Below are 19382 nucleotides of genomic sequence, written 5' to 3'. Positions count from 1 at the left end.
TCGTTACACTGATGCTATAATGTGTTTCCTTGCCAAGTTTCTGACTATTTTAAATGACTGTTATGGGTTTAGAATAACTACATAAATTACAGGTTTCTGTAAACACACAAAGACACTGAATACGGTTCTCAAAATCACCTTTTGTGATGGATTATTGAAACCAAGTTCTGTTTGGTAAAACAGATTTAGGAAGATAATTCATGAAAGGTTCCTCATACCACAGGGGTTGCTAACTAGAGTGGAACCAGATAAACAGTGATGGTGGTTGACTGTTGAGCATTGAACCATGGCATTCACATGACGTTGCTTATTAAGCCAGTTGGGCCAGCCAGAAGTTTTGTCAAAGTGTCTGCTGTTTGCTTTGGTGAGTGAAGGATTTAACGACCCTCAAACTGTGTGAACAGAGACAGCACGGTGTTGGACATGTGCAAGTTGTCACATGTATTTCACATAATGTAATGAGTTGTGCACAGAGGTGTTCAGCTGAAACTTAAACAGACATTTTCTATTCCCAATTATGCATTAATATATCATATCTTATCTTCAAATTTAAGGAAATAATGACCTAGATCTGGACCTCAGTGACCTCATAGCTGACTGTGGCCATGATCATAAGAGTGACCGCTACCCTATACACTTATTGGTCAGGCCAGCAATGTCATAAATAGGTTGTTTTGAGACACTGGGGGTGTGTGGTGCAATGTCTTTCAAAGGTGGGTCCAGAGAAAACATTAGTACTTCTGGATGGTCTTGCTTTTATATCTAATGGAACAGGAGATTGACCCCCACCCCCACGTAATAAAGTTGAGTCATAACAGAAACACTCCCACTTTGCTCCGCAAAGACAAAACAGTAGACAGAGGACACAACAGCTCAACCAGCTCGGTCCTTTACCCACCCGACTTTATCAAATCAAGATGAAAACGTTATTTTTGTTGCTTCTCTTCTGTCACGTTTCATCAGCAGGTAAGATCACATTTGAACTCTTTAAGCTCTTTGCTTCACTTTCCACTCGGCTCTGCATTTGACTGCGATAACGTGAGCCGCAGAGTGCATTTGGCTCCTGTAGCTCCAGAAAACAGCACTTTAGTTTCACTATTACTTAAACTTCATAAGACTGACTTTAAATGTTTTAATAGAATCATAGGCTGCTGACTGAATACATCAGATTCATGATGGGTCTTTAATGAACGTATAAACTGTGTTTGTCCTGCAGTGAAACACTCTCTGAAATATTTTATAACTGGATCAAGTGGAGTCACAAACATATCAGAACTTGTGGCAGCTGTTGTGGTTGATGGAAGTCTGGCTATTTACTGCGACACCAACAAAAAGATATTAGAACCAAAACAGGACTGGATGAAAAAAGTATTTGAAGATGATCCTCAGCACTTTGAGTGGGCCACTCAGGAGTGTTTTCAGAGAGGGCCAAACAAATTCAAAGTCAGGATTCAGAATTTGAAGCAGCGCCTCAACCAAAGTGAAGGTAAAGTATTTATGTATATTATATTTAATGAAATTGAGCTTGAACTGCATCAGAGACTGCAGGTGTCACACAGGTGTGACTTTGTTTTAATAAGAGTTTAATGTGCATATAATTCAACATACCCACTTTGTATACTGCCACTGACAGTCATCTGTCAATTCATACAACAGTAGCTACTATTAGAAAATTGGGTTTCATCACTCAGATAAAGTGCACTGATTATCTGCTCTTGAATCATGAGCACACCACAAGACGCAAGTGTCACACAATGCACAATATTTATAAGATCATCTTTCCACTGGAGATTTCATCTGTATTCTGCACATTGTTAATTACTGTCTCTGTTTCTGTCTCTGTCTCTCTCTTAGGTGTCCACATTTTACAGGAGATGTTTGGTTGTGAGTGGGATGATGAGACTGGAGAGGTTAATGGTTTTATGCAGTATGGTTATGATCGAGAAGACTTCATATCTTTCGACCTGAAGACATTGACATGGATCGCTCCGAAACCTCAGGCTGTCACCACCAAACTGAGATGGGATAATGACAAAGCTAGAATAAAATACAATGAGAATCACCTCACTATGATTTTCCCGGGGTTCCTCAAGAAGTATTTGGACTATGGCAACAGCTCTCTGCAGAGAAAAGGTAGAATCACATGACATGATTTAGTTTCATGAACACATCTTCATTAATGAAAATAGAAATAGTTCCACTGAAGATTGACGCTGTGTTTGAGTACTTTGCTGTGAACCACAAAGGCAGATACTTCTTCTCTGACTGAGTGAGTTTCTTCAGTGGTTCTCTCATTTTTTTATATGGAGACAATGTGGTGGTTGTTATAAGGAGCTTCTCTCTCTCTCTCTCTCTCTCTCTCTCTCTCTCTCTCTCTCTCTCTCTCTCTCTCTCTCTCCAGAGCTTCCCTCTGTGTCTCTCCTCCAGAAGACTCCCTCCTCTCCAGTCAGCTGCCACGCTACAGGTTTCTACCCTGACAGTGCCACACTCATCTGGAGGAAAGATGGAGTGGAGATTCATGAGGACGTGGACCACGGAGAGATCCTCCCCAACCACGATGGATCCTTCCAGATGAGTGTTGACCTGAACCTTTCATCAGTCACACCTGAAGACTGGAGGAGGTACGACTGTGTGTTTCAGCTCTCTGGTGTGAAGAACATCGTTATCAGACTGGACAAAGCAGAGATCAGGACCAATGAAGGTAAGACTGGAATTATCTGTGACAGTGTTTTGTTTTGTTTGAATACCAATGCATCAACCTATCACAGGACACAACAACATCACAAGTAATTAGCTCCTTACTGGATGAATGAAGTAGGAATTAATAAATAGGTGGATGGATGCACGTCTGTTCTAACCTGCTTTGTGTATCTGGTTGTTTCTGATCAACAGAGAAGCCTTCTGATCCGACCATTCCCATCACTGCTGCAGTGGCTGCTCTGGTTGTCGTCCTTATGGCTGCTACTGGATTCATTGTTTACAAAAAGAGGAAAGGTAAGACAGGAACATGGAAAAGTTATCTGTGTTTGGATTTATAATTCACAAAAAGGACAAAAATCAGAGACCAAACTGAAATATATTTTCTAATTTAATTTTTTACTTTACTTTTAAAAGACAAAATAAGCCTCAATTCCTATTATGTAGCAACCAGTAGAAAGACTGTAGCATGATGATGATGATAGAGAAATGTTTTAGAGGGGTAAAGGATATTTATTTAACATAAGTAGGAGAATGAGTAAGAGAAAATGATTTTCTGGCATTTACAACTGTGACAACTGAAATTATTAATCTTCTTGTTTCAGCTAAACGCCCTCCATGTCGTGAGTAGAACTTGTTTTATTTTAATTTATCTGCTCTAACACATACTTGTGTCAGCAGATTATTGAATCTGCATACATAATGGGTTGTTTAGTAGATCAGAATAGCTTCACTAACCTTTCCTCAACGAGACAGAATGGGGTAAATGTCATTAAACATCACTGAGCCTCTGTCAGTCTGAAGCTGTTGGGGTTTGATTGTGACAGAGGAAGCATGTCTCTTGGCTCTGGATGAAACATCAGAAGGTGGGCTTGTTGCAGAGGTTGGTCGGACTGAACACCTTGTGGTGGATCTGATCAACCATCCTCTGCAACAGGTCGTAGTAGCTGTTTATTAAAGGCCGATCAGTGCAGGATAAGTGGACTGACTGTGTGTTTTTCCTTGCAGCTCCTGACAACAGCTCCGAGCTCTCTGAGAAACTGAATCCAGAAACCTGATTTACAAACACATTGTGCACACAGTGAATTACTGCAAATGGGACGGCAAAGCAATTCATTCTGTGACGTGAACTATTCACATCTGCAGTTAAACAACACCTGATATTATAAATAAGAGAGCCACATTGTTTCCTAATCCATTCCACAACTGTAAGCTTTTAAGAAAATCTTTGCTGAAACCCTTTTTTACTGGAGTATTTACAGAAAATAGTATTTTTCAAATGAGATTAAATAGTTTTAATCATAAGTTTTAAATTTTTTCTCTCCTTCTTGTTTATTTTATTTCTACTTTATTTTAATACTTTTTTGGTAAAGGCTACAAAAAAATGTTGCCTTGGAAGGATTGATTTGTTGTTATTTAATTTAATACATATTTTATGTGTTGTTTCAGTTTTGCTATGTGAAGCACTTTTGTATAGGACTCATAGACCGCGGAACCGGGGAGGCCAGGGGGGCAATGGCCCGGGTAACTTTTGTACTCTGAAAAAAACTATTATTATCATTATATGAATAAAAGCCTAAGTTGTATCTGTGTTTTTATGAGCCAAACAATACTAGTCACCACACACCTTCACTCACTCTCACCAACTGATAAAACACTCCCACTGACTGCTGCATTTTGATTTGAAATGAGTGTGCATTGTTTATCAACTACGTCATGTGTGAGCGTCGCGTGCGGCTCTGCACATCAGTCTGATATGAGTGTTGACTTGTGATGATAATGACTAGGATGTTGATTTAGATTCAAGGCAGAAAGATGAGTTTTGGTTGTGGTTGTGGACTGGATGTACTTTGTTGTTTGCTATAGTTTCATCTGTGCGTTTATGTTTTTTTAACACCTTCAGAAACTTCAATTCATTCAGAACTGTGCTGCCCGAACTCTGATGAAAACCCCGCAAATACGACCACATCACCCCCATTCTTCAGAACCTCCACTGGCTCCCCATAACCTCAAGAATCCAATACAAGATCGCCCTCATCACCCACCTTTGCATCTACAGCAATGCCCCGCAATACCTCAAAGACCTCCTTACCCCTCACTCATCCACCCGTAACCTCCAGTCCCAAAGCACAAACCTCCTCCATCAGCCCCGCTCAAGACTCCGCACCATGGGAGACCGAGCCTTCTGCTCTGCTGCCCCTCACATCTGGAACTCCCTCCCTGAACATCTGCGAAAACCCCAGTCTGTGGACACTTTTAAAAAAGGGCTTAAAACTTTCTTGTTCAGGCAGGCGTTCTTAAGTTGTCCTTAGATTTTTTTTGTTTTTTCTTAATGTATTTTATCACTTGTATTATTATTGGTTGCTGATTTTAATGTGTTATTGCCCTTAGTGTTTTTTTTGTTATTATGTTTCTTGGTTTCTGTAGCACTTTGAGATTCTTTTTATGAAAAGTGCTTTACAAATAAAATGTATTATTATTATTATTATTATTATTATTATTATTATTATTATTATTATGTGTAAATAGGCTTGGCCTGTTGTGTGTGAATGTTAGAGGGGGATCCGAGGGGTTAATCTGAGCAAGCATGTGTGCGTGTTCATCATGCGTGTACTGTAGAAAACTGCTGTTGGCACATTTTGGTGTCTTTAATAGCCATTTACTGAACAGCTCCTCAGTGACAAACAGTTAGTTTTGAGATCATCAGTAATGCTGGATAGGCTTGCAGCAGCACAGTGACATCTGGTGGCAACAGCAGCCCTTCACGACTGGAGCCAAAGTACTACAACACCTCTCTGATTTTAATGGCTTTAGTCTGTACCCCATCTAATGGCCACACCCTCTGCCACTCTGTCTCCTGGAGAGAAGGGAAAAAGACCCAGACCAACCAGAGGGGGGTGGGGTCATCAGTCACAAAATGAAGTAAAGTACGGAAATTAAAGGTAGGAACAAGAGTAAATATCGAAGAGTAGATCCAAACTCTTAGAAGGAAGAAGATTTAAGAAGAGAGAGAGAGAGAGACCGGAGTCTGTCCCTGTGCCAGATGTGAATTTCAGGGTCTGTTCTCTTCTGGGGTGAGTCTATTAGATCAAAAGGAGATGCAAACACATTTCATGGCCCTCCTATCCTGATTTACAACTAAAAAGGCATTTAAATGATCACACTTCTCTTGTAAGAAAACAACGGTTTCCTAACTCCAGATGCTTGGATCCAGAACCTGGGTGTCGAGCGTCGTTCTGATCTGTGGAGGAGTCATTGTTCTGTGAAAAAGGATAGGAAGATTGATACCTAGAGATCCCATCTATGAATCTGAAAAGAAACAGACTCCCTTGGCAGGAGACTTCTCAGCGCCAAAGTCTCACCTCCTCTCCTGGGTCAAAAAGCGTGAAAGTGAAAGGGAGGCCTTGAAAACCCTCCTGATGGAACAGAATCAAAATAATATGATGATTGTTGAATTAAGAGACAGATAAAGCATCTCTTGAAGAGGAAGAGAAGAAGTCATTGTCCTACATTTAGAATATATAACGTTTTGAGCTCCTTACATGTTGCTCCTGCTCGGCTCCAGAACACGCTAATCTAGTTTTATTTTACCTCAACTTGATAAGACCCAGTTAGACACAGGTCTCCTTTAATAGCCTAGTGTGCTGCATGTTCTGGATTTTATAGAAACTCTTTGGATGAATAAAACCTGAACCCCTTCTACACAAATATAAACTTTTGTTGATGTGTGTAGTTAGATTGCCCACAATTCCATTATTCAGTTCATTTTACTGAAACCATCACCAAAGTGATCAAGTAATAATAGAAGTATTATTCTCTAGGTCTACAATAATACTGGTCTGGTTTAAATAAACTATTTACCGTCTGTGCTCAGGAAGAGTTTTGTGCAAAAGGAATTAAAGGCCTTCCCATCTGTTTCAGATATAGGAAGGTTAAGTTCAGTGATTGAAGCAAATAAAGACTTGGGCTACTAATTTAAGTTTAAAGGTAAAATGAGTGTGATCATTGTATTTATACTGAATGTTTGTCCTGCAGTGAAACACTCCATGAAGTTTTTTGTAACTGCATCTTCTGGAGTCCCAAACTTCCCAGAGTATATGGGAGCTCTAGTGGTTGATGACATTCTGGCGGGTTACTACGACAGCAACAAACAGATATTAGAACCAAAACAAGAATGGATGAAAAGATTATTTGAAAAAGATCCTCAACACTTGGAGTTCTACACTCAAACCTGTTTCGAGATTGAGCCAAACTACTTCAAAGCCACGATTTATTATTTGAAGCAGCGCTTAAACCAAAGTGGAGGTACAGTATGTTCTATGTTATATTTCAATATTTACTGCTAAACTGTTCTGCATCTTAGTTCTTATCAACAAAGGCTAATAATAATAATAATAATAATAATAATAATCAAGACACTATCACATGGGTTTGCCAAAAGCGCCCACTGGTTATACTCGTTTGCTGTCCTTATCCAACATAAACTCATTCCCATCCTGAGATAAAGAAATTCAAACCTTCCATGAATAATTACACACAGGGAGAGGAAAAACTGGAACACAAGACATCCTTAATTTCCTTCATTGAACTGTCAGGTAACTGGACTGACGTCTGTACAGGTGTTATTTCATTTTTTTATAATGCATAATGTTTGTAGTCAAACATCAGACAGGCATTTCCCATCATGCACTAAAGTTTTTCAGTCGTTGGAGAACAACAGTTGTACCTGGCTCCAAAACTTCTGCTGCCTTGATCTGGTAAGGAAATCATTGCTGATGTCAGCATGACAACATGCTAACTAGCCTTTAATTACAAACATTACAGATGCACTTATTTTATGGTTCATCTCCACTGAAAATTATATTATTGTTAATCTGGCAAAATTGTCAACTTTTTTACAACCTGAATCATTGCCCCATCACCTATCATCTATTTATAGCTATATCTAAACAATAAACTAAACCTATTGCTGATATCTCTTTTGGTGAGTAGTGTCATCACACATGTTACCAAATGAACTGATGTCCAGACTAGAGACACAAAAATAAAAACAAGTTGTAATGAAGCATAGTTTTCCTTTTCATTACTTTAGTGGTGTATATTCCCAAACTTCCCATATTTTCAATCAAATTAGTGCAGACTACATCAGGGGTTCTCAACTGGTCTCACCTTGGGAGCCACATTTTCACATGGTCATAATGTCGGGACCCACTTTTACAGATGTTACGGCCCTGGCCGTATTATTAGTATTATGTTATGGTATTGGTTCCGTCTGTGGTGTGTGTTGGTGTTTTTTTGTCCCTGTTCCTCTGCAGGAGTGTGCAGCCTGTCGATTGTAGATCTTTGACGGCAACCCGTAGGTCAGCGCTGACTGGTCCATGCCGTGGGCTCGGCTGGTAGAGTGTCGCCTGCTGGTTGGTTCTCCCAGGGAGCCGCAACATCCGCCGGGGATTCAAAACGCCGCACCACACCCGAAGCTCTCCGACAGAACCTTCAGCAGCAGCATCCTTCTGTCCTCGGTTGTAGAGTGTGTGCTTTTGCGATAGAGTGAATTGTTACGATCTTAGTAGATAGTGTTTTTGTATGATCGTGTTTAGTGAGTATCGTAAGGGTGAGCTGCCATTTTCTTTGTACTACTTTTCTCCTGTTTTTCATTAGGATAGGGAGTTAGGTTTAATAACTGTATTTTATTTCTATTGCATAGGGATTAGTAAGGATTTTTGTTTAAGGAAGTTAGCCCTGTTTTGTTTGTTGTTTTGGCCTTGGTTCACCCCAAAGTTTGTTGTTTAGTCTTTGTTGCACTTTGTTTCACCTGTTTGAAAATAAATCACATCACTTGATTGTTAACACTGTGTTAGTTGTTCATTTGGGAATCGGGGTAGGATTATTGGTTCATTTTTCATCACACATTTATGTGGCGCTCCTTCCCCCTAGACAGGGGCATAACAACAGAATGCAAACCACGCTAATGTATTTTTCAAAAGGCTTTAATTAGGTAGACATTCGTTTTTCAAACACCTTGAACAATGGGTTTTAGAATAACTACATACTGAATACAATACTCAAAATCACCTCTTGTGATGGATTATTAAAGCCATGTTCTTTTGTTTGGCTCGAGGGACATAATTCATAGAAAGTTCCTCATACCACAGGGATTTCTAACTATGGTAAGACTAGTGGAACCAGATAGACAGTGATGGTGGTTGGATTACTGAGCGGGCCATCACATTCACATGTAGTTGCTTATCAAGTCAGTTGGGCCAACTAATGTAAATGAGCCTGAGCAGATACAATATAAAAGCTTAAAGTTAAGTTAGGTCAGTTAGAGAATGATGTGGGTCAGAGGGGTCAGTAGATTAATGACGGCACAGCTTGATACCCACTGCAGGGGCTAATGATAGGTGAAAACATTTAACATGAATACTGTCCTTCAATAGGAATATTCACCTAACTTCTGGCAAATGAATGTTAAAAACAAATGTAATGCTTTTTATTTTTCTGCTTTCTGTTTCACTTCACAATAAAATCCAGAATTTCATGTTTAAAAGTTTGGCTCTTTTTGTCCACATCTGTGACTGTAGTTGCAGTAACATGAATATTAGCTCAGCATCCTGTATACTCACAGAGGACAAAGTTTGCTCCCAGACAAGGTTAGCTTAGCTTAGCATGAATTCTAGGGAGGAAACAGCGAGCCAATAGCTGTGTAAAGAGTGCATTCTAACAACCTCAAAGCTGGCTGTCATGTAAAAATGAAACATTTGGCCTAAAAAAGGAGCTCCACAATGCTTTGCACTAATAATTACATATGTAGAACACTCAATAATTATGTAAAAGAGGATTCATCTGGGCAAAGTAGACCTGACTGAAGAGAAGTGTCAACAATGTAAGGCCAATACAGACTATACTGTGGTCAGACTGTGGTTGTACTGAGCAGCTTCCAGGTATGATTGTGTAACTGTGTAATGTGATCAGGATGTTCCTCTTAAAAGAGAGCATTGCTCCTAAAGAGGAAGAAAAAAAGATGAAGAATGATGAACAAAAACAGATTATTTGATAAGTATTCTGTCCCTCCCCTTATACCTGCTGTTGCTTCATATCTGATGTGTCAAATTCTGTTTCTCACACTGTGTTTTGGACTTTACCTGGCAGACGAGTGCAGACAAGTAATAACAGATACAGCGACAACAGGTAACTGACATTTAAACACACATAACCTTTCAAAAATGTTCTGGTTCCATGCATATAAGAGTTTATAATAATAATTTTAACAATTGTAATAATAGTAATAATAAAGTTGACTTCTCATTACAGTTTTAGTTCATCTATAAGGAATCATTAACTGGTGAACATGCCTCATATACCAGGAAACAAACTTTCTCAAACAAAGACAAAGTTATTTTTGTTGCTCCTCTTGTGTCTTTTTTATCTCCAGCTAGGACAACATTTTACAGCTTTCCTTTAAGTTCTTTCTGTTACAGCAGTTTCATTTGGCCCATGAGCTCCTGTGTAGAGCAGAATTAGTGTGTGAAATTACAATACCTTCAAAAGAGCATTGTGTTATTTACACCAGATCTCTTACAGGCACTGTGTTCCAAATTATTATGCATATACTGGTTTTGTTCTGTTTTTATAATTGGCAGTCTATAGGATTTTTTATTCCTCAACAATTATATTGTAATCTGGATTTTTTAAAACTAAATTACCAGTGATGACAATGGCAGTTTTTTTGCAAAATAACTCAAAATGCAGTGTTCCAAATTATTATGCAAAACAGAGTTTCAAAACTTTCAATTTAGATAAATTCTAAAGTTAGTCCATTTACAGTTTCTGCCTGTATTTCCTTATAGGATGCCAGAATATCCTCCTAGAGCTGCTGTTTTGTGGTAAACTGCCACCCACCCTGATAGAGCTTCCTTTTAAGGATGCTCCACAGGTTCTCAATAAGGTTGAGGTCAAGAGATGATGGTGGCCACACCTTAAGTTTTTCTCCCTTAATGCCCATAGCAGCTTAGGCCTCAATGTTATTTGTTGCAGCATGGGATGGTGTATTGTCTTTTTTTATACCATGGTAGGAAATGGGTAGTTAGAGGTCATTCTGACACCTTCAGGCACCTTAAAGGGGCCTACCAACTCACTTCCCAAGTTTCCAGCCCGAAACATCACTCCACCTGACGTTGCAGCCTTGTTGGCACATGGTGGCCATTCAGAACTCCATCCATCTGGACCTTCCAGTGTAGCACGGCATTCATCAGTGAATAAAACTGTTGACAATTAGTCTTCATGTATTTTAAGCCCACTGCAATCATGTCTCCTTGTGGGCATTGTTTAAGGGTGGCCGAAATACAGCTTTATGCACATCAGCAAGCCTCTGGAGGATCCTGCATCAAGAGGTTTTTGGGACTCCAGAAGCACCAGCAGCTTCAAATACATGTTTGCTACTCATCAGTGGCTTTTTCACAGGAGCTCTCTTAATATGAGGAATTTGCCTTACAGAAACTTTCCTTAACACGCCTTCATCTGAACGAACCCGTCTGCACTCTGAATCAGACACAAATCTTTTCCCAGGACGATGATCTCTCTTAATATTTCGTAAAATATCCAGTGGCTTCTTACCTATTGAAAGATACTGCACTAATTCACGCTTTTCATCTGCAGAAAGATCTTTTCCCATATTGCATGAAACATGTGTCTTGCCTAATAATGTGGAACAATGTCCTTAAGTAGTTTCCCATTAATTAGCCTCACCTGGAAAACTAATTAAGACAAACCTGTCTGAGATTGATGTCAGTGATCTCAACGGACATGCAAAGCAGCAGAATCAAAAACCTTCATTGAAAAACTAAAAACTCAAATGTTTCTTTAATTGAAATCATATTTGCATAATAATTTGGAACACAGTGTAGACTACTGACAGCCTTTAACCCTAACACAATCCAAGTGCAATATGTTTTAAATCATAATAATAAAATGATGTAAAACTAAAACTATAGGTCAGTTTCTGAAGAAATTGTTGGCATGATGTGGTCCGGAGCATCGAACAACACACAACAAAATTCGATCATTCTTAGTTCACACAGTTTATTCTCACAGCTTTTACTCTGCAGAGGATGTATGGGGCTCTAAACATAACATAATGGGGACAGACACACTGACAGACACATTGGTACCTGTTTGACAGGTGATACAGCTGTGCAGTACTTCCTGAGTACCTGAGGTCACATACTGACGCTGTGGAAGAAGGAGGCAGTCCTTCTGTCTACACATCTCTCTCTCACCTCCTCGCAGCTCGGTCCTTTACCCACCCGACTTCATCAAATCAAGATGAAAACGTTATTTTTGTTGCTTCTCTTCTGTCACGTTTCATCAGCAGGTAAGATCACATTTGAACTCTTTAAGCTCTTTGCTTCACTTTCCACTCGGCTCTGCATTTGACTGCGATAACGTGAGCTGCAGAGTGCATTTGGCTCCTGTAGCTCCAGAAAACAGCACTTTAGTTTCACTATTACTTAAACTTCATAAGACTGACTTTATATGTTTTAATAGAATCATAGGCTGCTGACTGAATACATCAGATTCATGATGGGTCTTTAATGAATGTATAAACTTTGTTTGTCCTGCAGTCAAACACTCTCTGACGTTTTTTCTAACTGGATCCAGTGGAGTCCCAAACTTATCAGAGTTTGTAGGATCTCTAGAGGTTGACGGAAGTCTGGTCGGTTACTGCGACAGCAATAAGAAGATATTAGAACCAAAACAGGACTGGATGAAAAAAATAATTGAAGATGATCCTCAGCACTTTGAGTGGTACACTCAGCAGTGTTTTCAGAGAGTGCCACACTTCTTTAAAGTGGGGATTCAGGATTTAAAGCAGCACCTCAATGAAAGTGGAGGTAAAGTGTTTTTGTTCGTTATATTTATACTTTTTTACTAGTAAAATGATTTGAATCCAGGTTTGTTGTTTGACACACAGATATAAGATAGCTAACGTGCATACTAATGAATTTGAGCTTGGACTGCATCTGAGACTGCAGGTGTCACACAGGTGTGACTTTGTTTTATTAAGAGTTTAATGTGCATATAATTCAACATACCCACTTTGTATACTGCCACTGACAGTCATCTGTCAATTCATACAACAGTAGCTACTATTGTAACTTTTAGCTGTGGAAAATAAATTGTGTTTCATCACTCAGATAAAGTGCACTGATTATCTGCTCTTGAATCATGATCACACCACAAGACACAAGTGTCACACAATGCACAATATTTATAAGATCATCTTTCCACTGGAGATTTCATCTGTATTCTGTACATTGTTAATTACAGTCTCTGTTTCTGTCTCTGTCTCTCTCTCAGGTGTCCACATTTTACAGGAGATGTTAGGATGTGAGTGGGATGATGAGACTGGAGAGGTTAATGGTTTTATGCAGTTTGGTTATAATGGAGAAGACTTCATATCTCTTGACCTGAAGACATCGACATGGATCGCTCTGGAACCTCAGGCTGTCACCACCAAACTGATGTGGGATGCTAAGAAAGTTAGAATAGAACACAGTGAGATTTTCATCACTAAGTTTTCTGCTGAGTTCCTGAAGAAGTATGTGGACTATGGCAACAGCTTTCTGCAGAGAAAAGGTAGAATCACATGACCTGATTTTGTCCGTCCCATTTTCTCTTCATCTTGATTCCTCACTCTTGAATTGCTTCATCTGAGTATTCCCTTGTTTTTTTCCTTCCCTGTTCTCCCTTTTTTGTCTTTCTTTTTTTTTTGGAACTCATATTTTATTTTTTACCAAAATATCCCATTCCATATATCCATACAATACAATCTTACATTTTTACCTTACACTTCACACATTTACAGCTGCTTTGATATCCACTTCACTATATACCTACACATGTAAAATTAGACAAAATACACAAGTCAATGAGTAAAAAACTAAAAGAAGAAGAAGAAGAAATAATAATAATAATAATAATAATAATAAATAAGACAAAAGTACACTTTTCTTATTGCATTAACAAACTCAATACAGGGCTCAATTTCTATTTCTTTATAAATGTGGGTCTTTGTAGCCTTATTGCATATGTAATTTGTTCCATCTCATACAGTTCCCATACTTTTTTAAGCCATATATTATATGTTGGTGGTTCAGGTTTCAACCATCTTATCGTGATACACTTAATAGCAGCCCCCAAGAGTATTTGTGACAGATAGATTTTGGCTCTTCCCTCAAAACCTTCTGGGATTGAACCAAGGAGGACTACCCTCGGGTCATTAGGGATGTTTTGGTGAAACACTTCTCTCAGGGCATCTAACTCAACAATCGGACGAGACCAGAAACTATGAGTGTGGTTCCCACTTTGTGGTTCACAGTTTCTCCAACATTTGTCTGAGGTCAGGACCCACTTTGCTGTTATTTGTGGTGTCCAGAAATATCTTATTATAACTTTCAATCTAAACTCCCTCCAGATATTTGCGTTAGTCATCCGATGTGCCTCCCCGCAAATCTCTGTCCAGGTATCTAATGAGATATCTGCATTCATTTCAACCTCCAATTTCTCCTTTGTTTGTATAATGTTGTTTGGGTTCATTAACAAAAAAGTTGAATATAACTTAGAGATCACCCTTCCAACCTCATTTCCAGCTTGTAATTCAACTCAGATTTTTCACTTGTTCCCATTCCTTATGTGTTGTAAGAAAATGCCACAGTTGTAAATATCTAAAAAAGTCAGTCTTTGGAAGGGTGAACTGTCCTGTCTTAATTGTTCGGATGACTTAAGCTCTCCATTATGAATGAGCTGATACATATAACACAGTCCATATTCAGACCACTTTTTGAAGCCTGCATCCATATGTGCTGGTACAAAACCTTTCATGTGACCTATACTGCCCGCTGATGAGATTTGCTCTGGCAGGTTAAAGGCAGTCTGTACAGCTTTCCAAATTTTAAGTGTTACTCTAGTCCACTCCCCCATTTGGGTATTTTTTAGACTAACATCTAGGGAGGGCAGTACTTTGAGGGGTATTGGCCTGAGGCCCTTTTCAATATCAAGCCATCGTGTACATGACAAATCCTTAATCCAAGAAATTAGGGGTAGGAGCGTACGCTGTGTTCCCCGGGTCCTATGTTCCCCGGGTTCTATGTTCCCCACTTTGTATGGGACCAGGGAACCCCTAACCCTAAACTTAACCTTAGCGGGGGAACATAGGACCCGGGGAACATAGGGATGACCCCCTCAGTTGTGCGGCCCAGAAGTAATATCTAAAGTTTGGAAGTCCCACACCCCCATTTGGTTTAGCTAACTGCAATGTTTTTAATCTTACTCTTGGTCGTTTTCCTTACCAAATTAATTTTGAAATCATTTTGTTTAATTTATCAAATGTTAATTTAGAAATTTCTATGGGCAGCATCTGGAATAGATACAACAACCTGGGCAAAACATTCATCTGTATACTCTCTACTCAACCTATTAGGGATAGAGGAGGTGTCAACAATCTTTCTAGATCCTCACTGATGCTTCATAAAGTTTTTCTGTAGATGGGGGATAAAAATACCCCAGTATTTGAAACCATCCCTAGTCCATTTAAACCCACTGTTAAGTTTAACCGATATTGGAATTTGGCCATTAACATCCATAGCTTCAGTCTTATCCATATTAACTTTATATCCCGAATAATATCCGTACTGGAGAAGAATATCTTTTAAACGTGGTATTGTTGTTGCAGGTTCCATTAAGAACATCATTACATCATCAGCATAAAATTATAATTTATGTTCTTCACCATTGATAGAGATGCCTTTAATATTACAATCATCTCGGATGAGGTGGGCTAGGGGTTCAATACTGATAGCAAATAACAAGGGTGAAAGAGGACATCCTTGTCTACAAACCTGCTCTAATGCAAAACTTGCCGATATATGACCATTAACTTTGACTGAAGCCAGTGGACGTGAATAGAGTATTTGTATCCATTGTGAGAAGTCTGAACCAAATCTGCACCTGAAACAATATTCCTTTAAAACTTTTATAAAATTCATTAATGTAGCCATCAGGTCCTGGACTTTTTTTTCAGAGATGCGATTGTCTCTTTAATCTCCCACTCCTCAATGGGTTCATCTATGTCTTTTGCCATTGTCTCGGATAATTCAGTTAATTTTATATTTTCCAAAAAGGATGTTAGGGTGTTAACATCAGAGCAGGTGTCAGTATTTTCATACAATGATTTATAGAATCCAGCAAAACGTTCAGCTATTTTATCCGGTTTTGTAATAGGATTAGGTGAGTTATTACGTTTTAGCTTCTGTACTATGTTTGACGACTCAATATGAATGCTAATAGTCAGCTAGCTCTCTTACCATGCTCATAATACTTCTGATTGGTGAACCTTAGATTGCCTTTAATTTTCTCAGTGACCAGATTATTATATTCCCTTCGTGCATCTCTAAGATTAGTTAAGAGAGTAGGATTTGAGCTCTGCTTATGTTGTTGTTCCAATTTTATAATCTTTTGTTCTAGTTCCTGTTGTCTAGCATCCCTCTTTTTCTTTTTGGCACTCACGAAAGAGATAATACGACCCCTAAGGTAGGCTTTTGCACAGTCCCATAATAAAAGTGTTGATATTTCTGGGGAAGTGTTGGTGCCCAAATAGAATTTGAGTTCTTTTGTGATGAGGTTGATGAACTCTTTATCATTAAGGAGAGATGCATTTAACCTCCATTGTCTAGGTGTTGACTTATGTCCTATGTTTCATGAGAGTTCAATAGGTGAATGGTCAGAAATTGTCATTGGTAAAATCTTCAAGTCAGCTATTCTGTATAGTTCAGCCTTGGGGGTAAAAAAATAATCGATTCTGGAATAGGATGGATGCCTATGCGAATAAAATGTAAAGTCTCTACAACTGGGGTATTCGCTTCTCCATGCATCAATGAGTCCCAGTTCTGTAGATTGATATTTTAATGTTTTACTCATTCGAGAGGGCATAGTAGTGGAGACTGGCTGTTTATCCATAAATTGTGTCATAACACAATTGAAATCTCCACCCATTAGCAAGATCCCAGAACTATGCTGTGTTATCACGTTGAAAACTTTTCTAATGAAATCTGGGTTGTCCTCATTTGGAGCGTATACATTCATAAAAGTAACAATTAACAAAATAAATCTACCCTCTGTATCCTTATGGATTGTGACCAAACTGAAATTGACTTGTTTATGGATCAAAATGGATACACCTTTCTTTCTCCCCGATGGATGAGATGAGAAGTATACTCTAACAGCCCATGATTACTTTAATTTTTCGTGCTCCACATCAGATAAATGCGTTTCTTGTAGAAATGCTATCTGACACTGAGATTGCTTCAGCTGACGTAGGATCTTTTTCCTTTTGAGAGGGCTGTGAAGTCCTTTAACGTGCTCACCGTGGTTTGAAGAAAAACAACTTCATCCGACCATGTTGAGAGCCCCCCCTCAATGTCTCTCATATTTCCTCTCATTTGCTCAATTTCGGACCGGATGGCAGTGACGTTGTTCACAATATCATATTTTACCGCTTGTAGTACACATTTTAGTGCGTCAAAATCTTCAGCTACCGCGTTTTTCTGTTCCTGCCTTATCACTATGGATATATCCGATCTCAGAGAAGAGAGGATGTCCGACTTTATCACTTCCAGATCCATGCTTGTAGCTTCTGGTTTTGTTTGCGCAGCAGGTCGGTTGGGGTTACCTTGAGCACCTGGTGATGAGGCCTCAGGCCATGTGCTGGAGGAAGAGATTTGCCGCCATTTACAGCAGCGAAAGCGACTGATGTCAAGCGTTGATGGTTGTTGACGAGAGGGGTATATGATTGAAGTAGTATTTCGTAGTTTGGATGCCGTTAAAACATCAAATTATTAGTGGCCCTGCTGGAGCGCTCACAGACACATCTTACTCCATATCTTGCTCAACAGCGCCCCCCCTTTATTGTCTTTCTCTACCCCATATCTGTTTTTTGCCTCTTTCTCTCTCCAGAGCTTCCCTCAGTGTCTCTCCTCCAGAAGACTCCCTTCTCTCCAGTCAGCTGCCATGCTACAGGTTTCTACCCTGACAGAGCCTTAATGTTCTGGAGGAAAGATGGAGAGGAGATTCATGAGGACGTGGACCACGGAGAGATCCTCCCCAACCACGATGGATCCTTCCAGATGAGTGTTGACCTGAACCTTCATTCATCAGTCCCACCTGAAGACTGGAGGAGGTACGACTGTGTGTTTCAGCTCTCTGGTGAGAAGAATGACATCGTCATCAGACTGGACAAAGCAGAGATCAGGACCAACTTCGGCAAAACTGGGATCAGAATTGACAAAGGTGAGAAACACACATTTAAAAAAAATCTTTATTTATGCTTAATTTTCTCATTGTTTGTTTTTAACTTTTGTCATCCGTTCCAACTATGTGAATAATCAGTCTTATTAATTATTTTAAGACAAAGATCAGCAACTCATTTATCTTTATTCCTTTATTTATAAAATAAAATGTTACATATATATATATATATATATATATATATATATATATATATATATACAACATTTATATATTAAAGTCACAGAAAGTTTAAACTTATCTTAAAGGAACATTCCAGCAACTTAGTTCTGCACTTTCTTAAGGCTGGCTGTCTTGCAAGAGACATAGCACCAGTGGCTGACATATTCTGACTTTTAGTCCCCAAAACAACATCGTCACCAAACCGGACAAAGCAGTGACCAGGATCAACAGGGGTAAGACTAGAAATAGTTTTGTTCGTCCACTAAAGCTAGACCTCCATCATAACTACAAAGGTATGTTAAACAGAGGAACCCACAAGCAGACCACAAACTCAGTAGATTTCCAAAGACAGGCTTTATTGAGAACCGGGGGATGAAATGGTGAGGTGTAGCGCCTGCTGGCATTGGTGAGAGGACATAGCTGAGACCCAGGCAGAGGGGAACTTGAAGATAGAGGCAGCATGGCTGACAGGAAGGAGCTGGCAGGTAGCTGTGGACCGGGGTGTATATGCTGCAGGACTGATGAGTTGATGGCTGGAAGGTTTGAGCAGTCAGACAGGTGAGCAGGTAATCAGGGAGAGTGGGAGGAGTCCACACACACACACACACACACACACACAGAGAGAGAGAGAGAGAGACACACACACAGGGAAACCGAGGAGAAAACTACTACTGACTATAACAAAAGGTTATGTTCTAAAACTTGTGTTGTCAACTCCACTGTTGTGTAGCTGTTGTCAACTGTAGAAGGGTTGATCGGATGTTAACTCTTCGCTCCAAATTTTACATCTTAATCCTCAAGATTGGGCATTAATCCGGTTTACAATTTGGGTCATATTTCTATCAGTCATGACAATGTTGTACTCTTCAAAGTCCTCAATAATATCTGGGGACACAGTGACATCAGTACAACACACAAGCATGTAAGTGGGAAACAAGATTCTTAGCTCTGAGCTCTCACACACATGTAAGTGTCAAAGGAATCCAGAACGATACTTTTCATGTGACTGAAATACATTCTGTTTCTCACTTTACTGTCTTATTCACACAATCTGCTTTTCGTAGTTCAATACTAAAGTGAATCCTGTAAACTAAACATATTTATCTCCTTCCAGTGGGAGAGACAAAGTGTGAATGTTCTGTTTTGGCTCCAGTTTCTCCCTC

General features: G+C 39.3%; 2 protein-coding genes across 2 annotated transcripts in view; both read left to right on the top strand.

Moving 5' to 3' along the window:
- Positions 1–19382, top strand: part of LOC127357500 (major histocompatibility complex class I-related gene protein-like) — a gene marked incomplete at its 5' end in the record, with an annotated part of 50212 nt that overhangs the window by 8626 nt on the left and 22204 nt on the right. The window contains 3 exons of the mRNA XM_051389733.1: positions 12318–12587; positions 13054–13332; positions 17707–17929. Coding sequence (XP_051245693.1) covers positions 12318–12587; positions 13054–13332; positions 17707–17929 — 772 coding nt within the window. The remainder of the gene's footprint in view (positions 1–12317; positions 12588–13053; positions 13333–17706; positions 17930–19382) is intronic.
- LOC127357488 (major histocompatibility complex class I-related gene protein-like) lies at positions 871–4283 on the top strand. Its single transcript, XM_051389719.1, has 7 exons — positions 871–966; positions 1217–1486; positions 1855–2133; positions 2402–2701; positions 2893–2994; positions 3303–3320; positions 3706–4283. The coding sequence occupies exons 1-7, from the start codon at positions 918–920 to the stop codon at positions 3753–3755; spliced, it is 1068 nt and encodes a 355-aa protein (XP_051245679.1). The 5' UTR covers positions 871–917; the 3' UTR covers positions 3756–4283.

The sequence above is a fragment of the Dicentrarchus labrax genome, unplaced genomic scaffold (assembly GCF_905237075.1).
Source record: "Dicentrarchus labrax unplaced genomic scaffold, dlabrax2021, whole genome shotgun sequence".
In the NCBI taxonomy this organism is placed as follows: Eukaryota; Metazoa; Chordata; class Actinopteri; family Moronidae; genus Dicentrarchus; species Dicentrarchus labrax.
Note: the sequence above shows the minus strand (reverse complement) of the source record. Positions and strands in the feature narration are given on the sequence as shown.

Coding starts and splice junctions, on each gene's coding strand:
- LOC127357488 (XM_051389719.1), top strand. CDS start 918: ATGAAAACGTTATTTTTGTTGCTTCTCTTCTGTCACGTTTCATCAGCA. Junction 1,487..1,854: donor GCGCCTCAACCAAAGTGAAG/GTAAAGTATTTA, acceptor TCTCTCTCTTAG/GTGTCCACATTTTACAGGAG. Junction 2,702..2,892: donor AGAGATCAGGACCAATGAAG/GTAAGACTGGAA, acceptor TCTGATCAACAG/AGAAGCCTTCTGATCCGACC.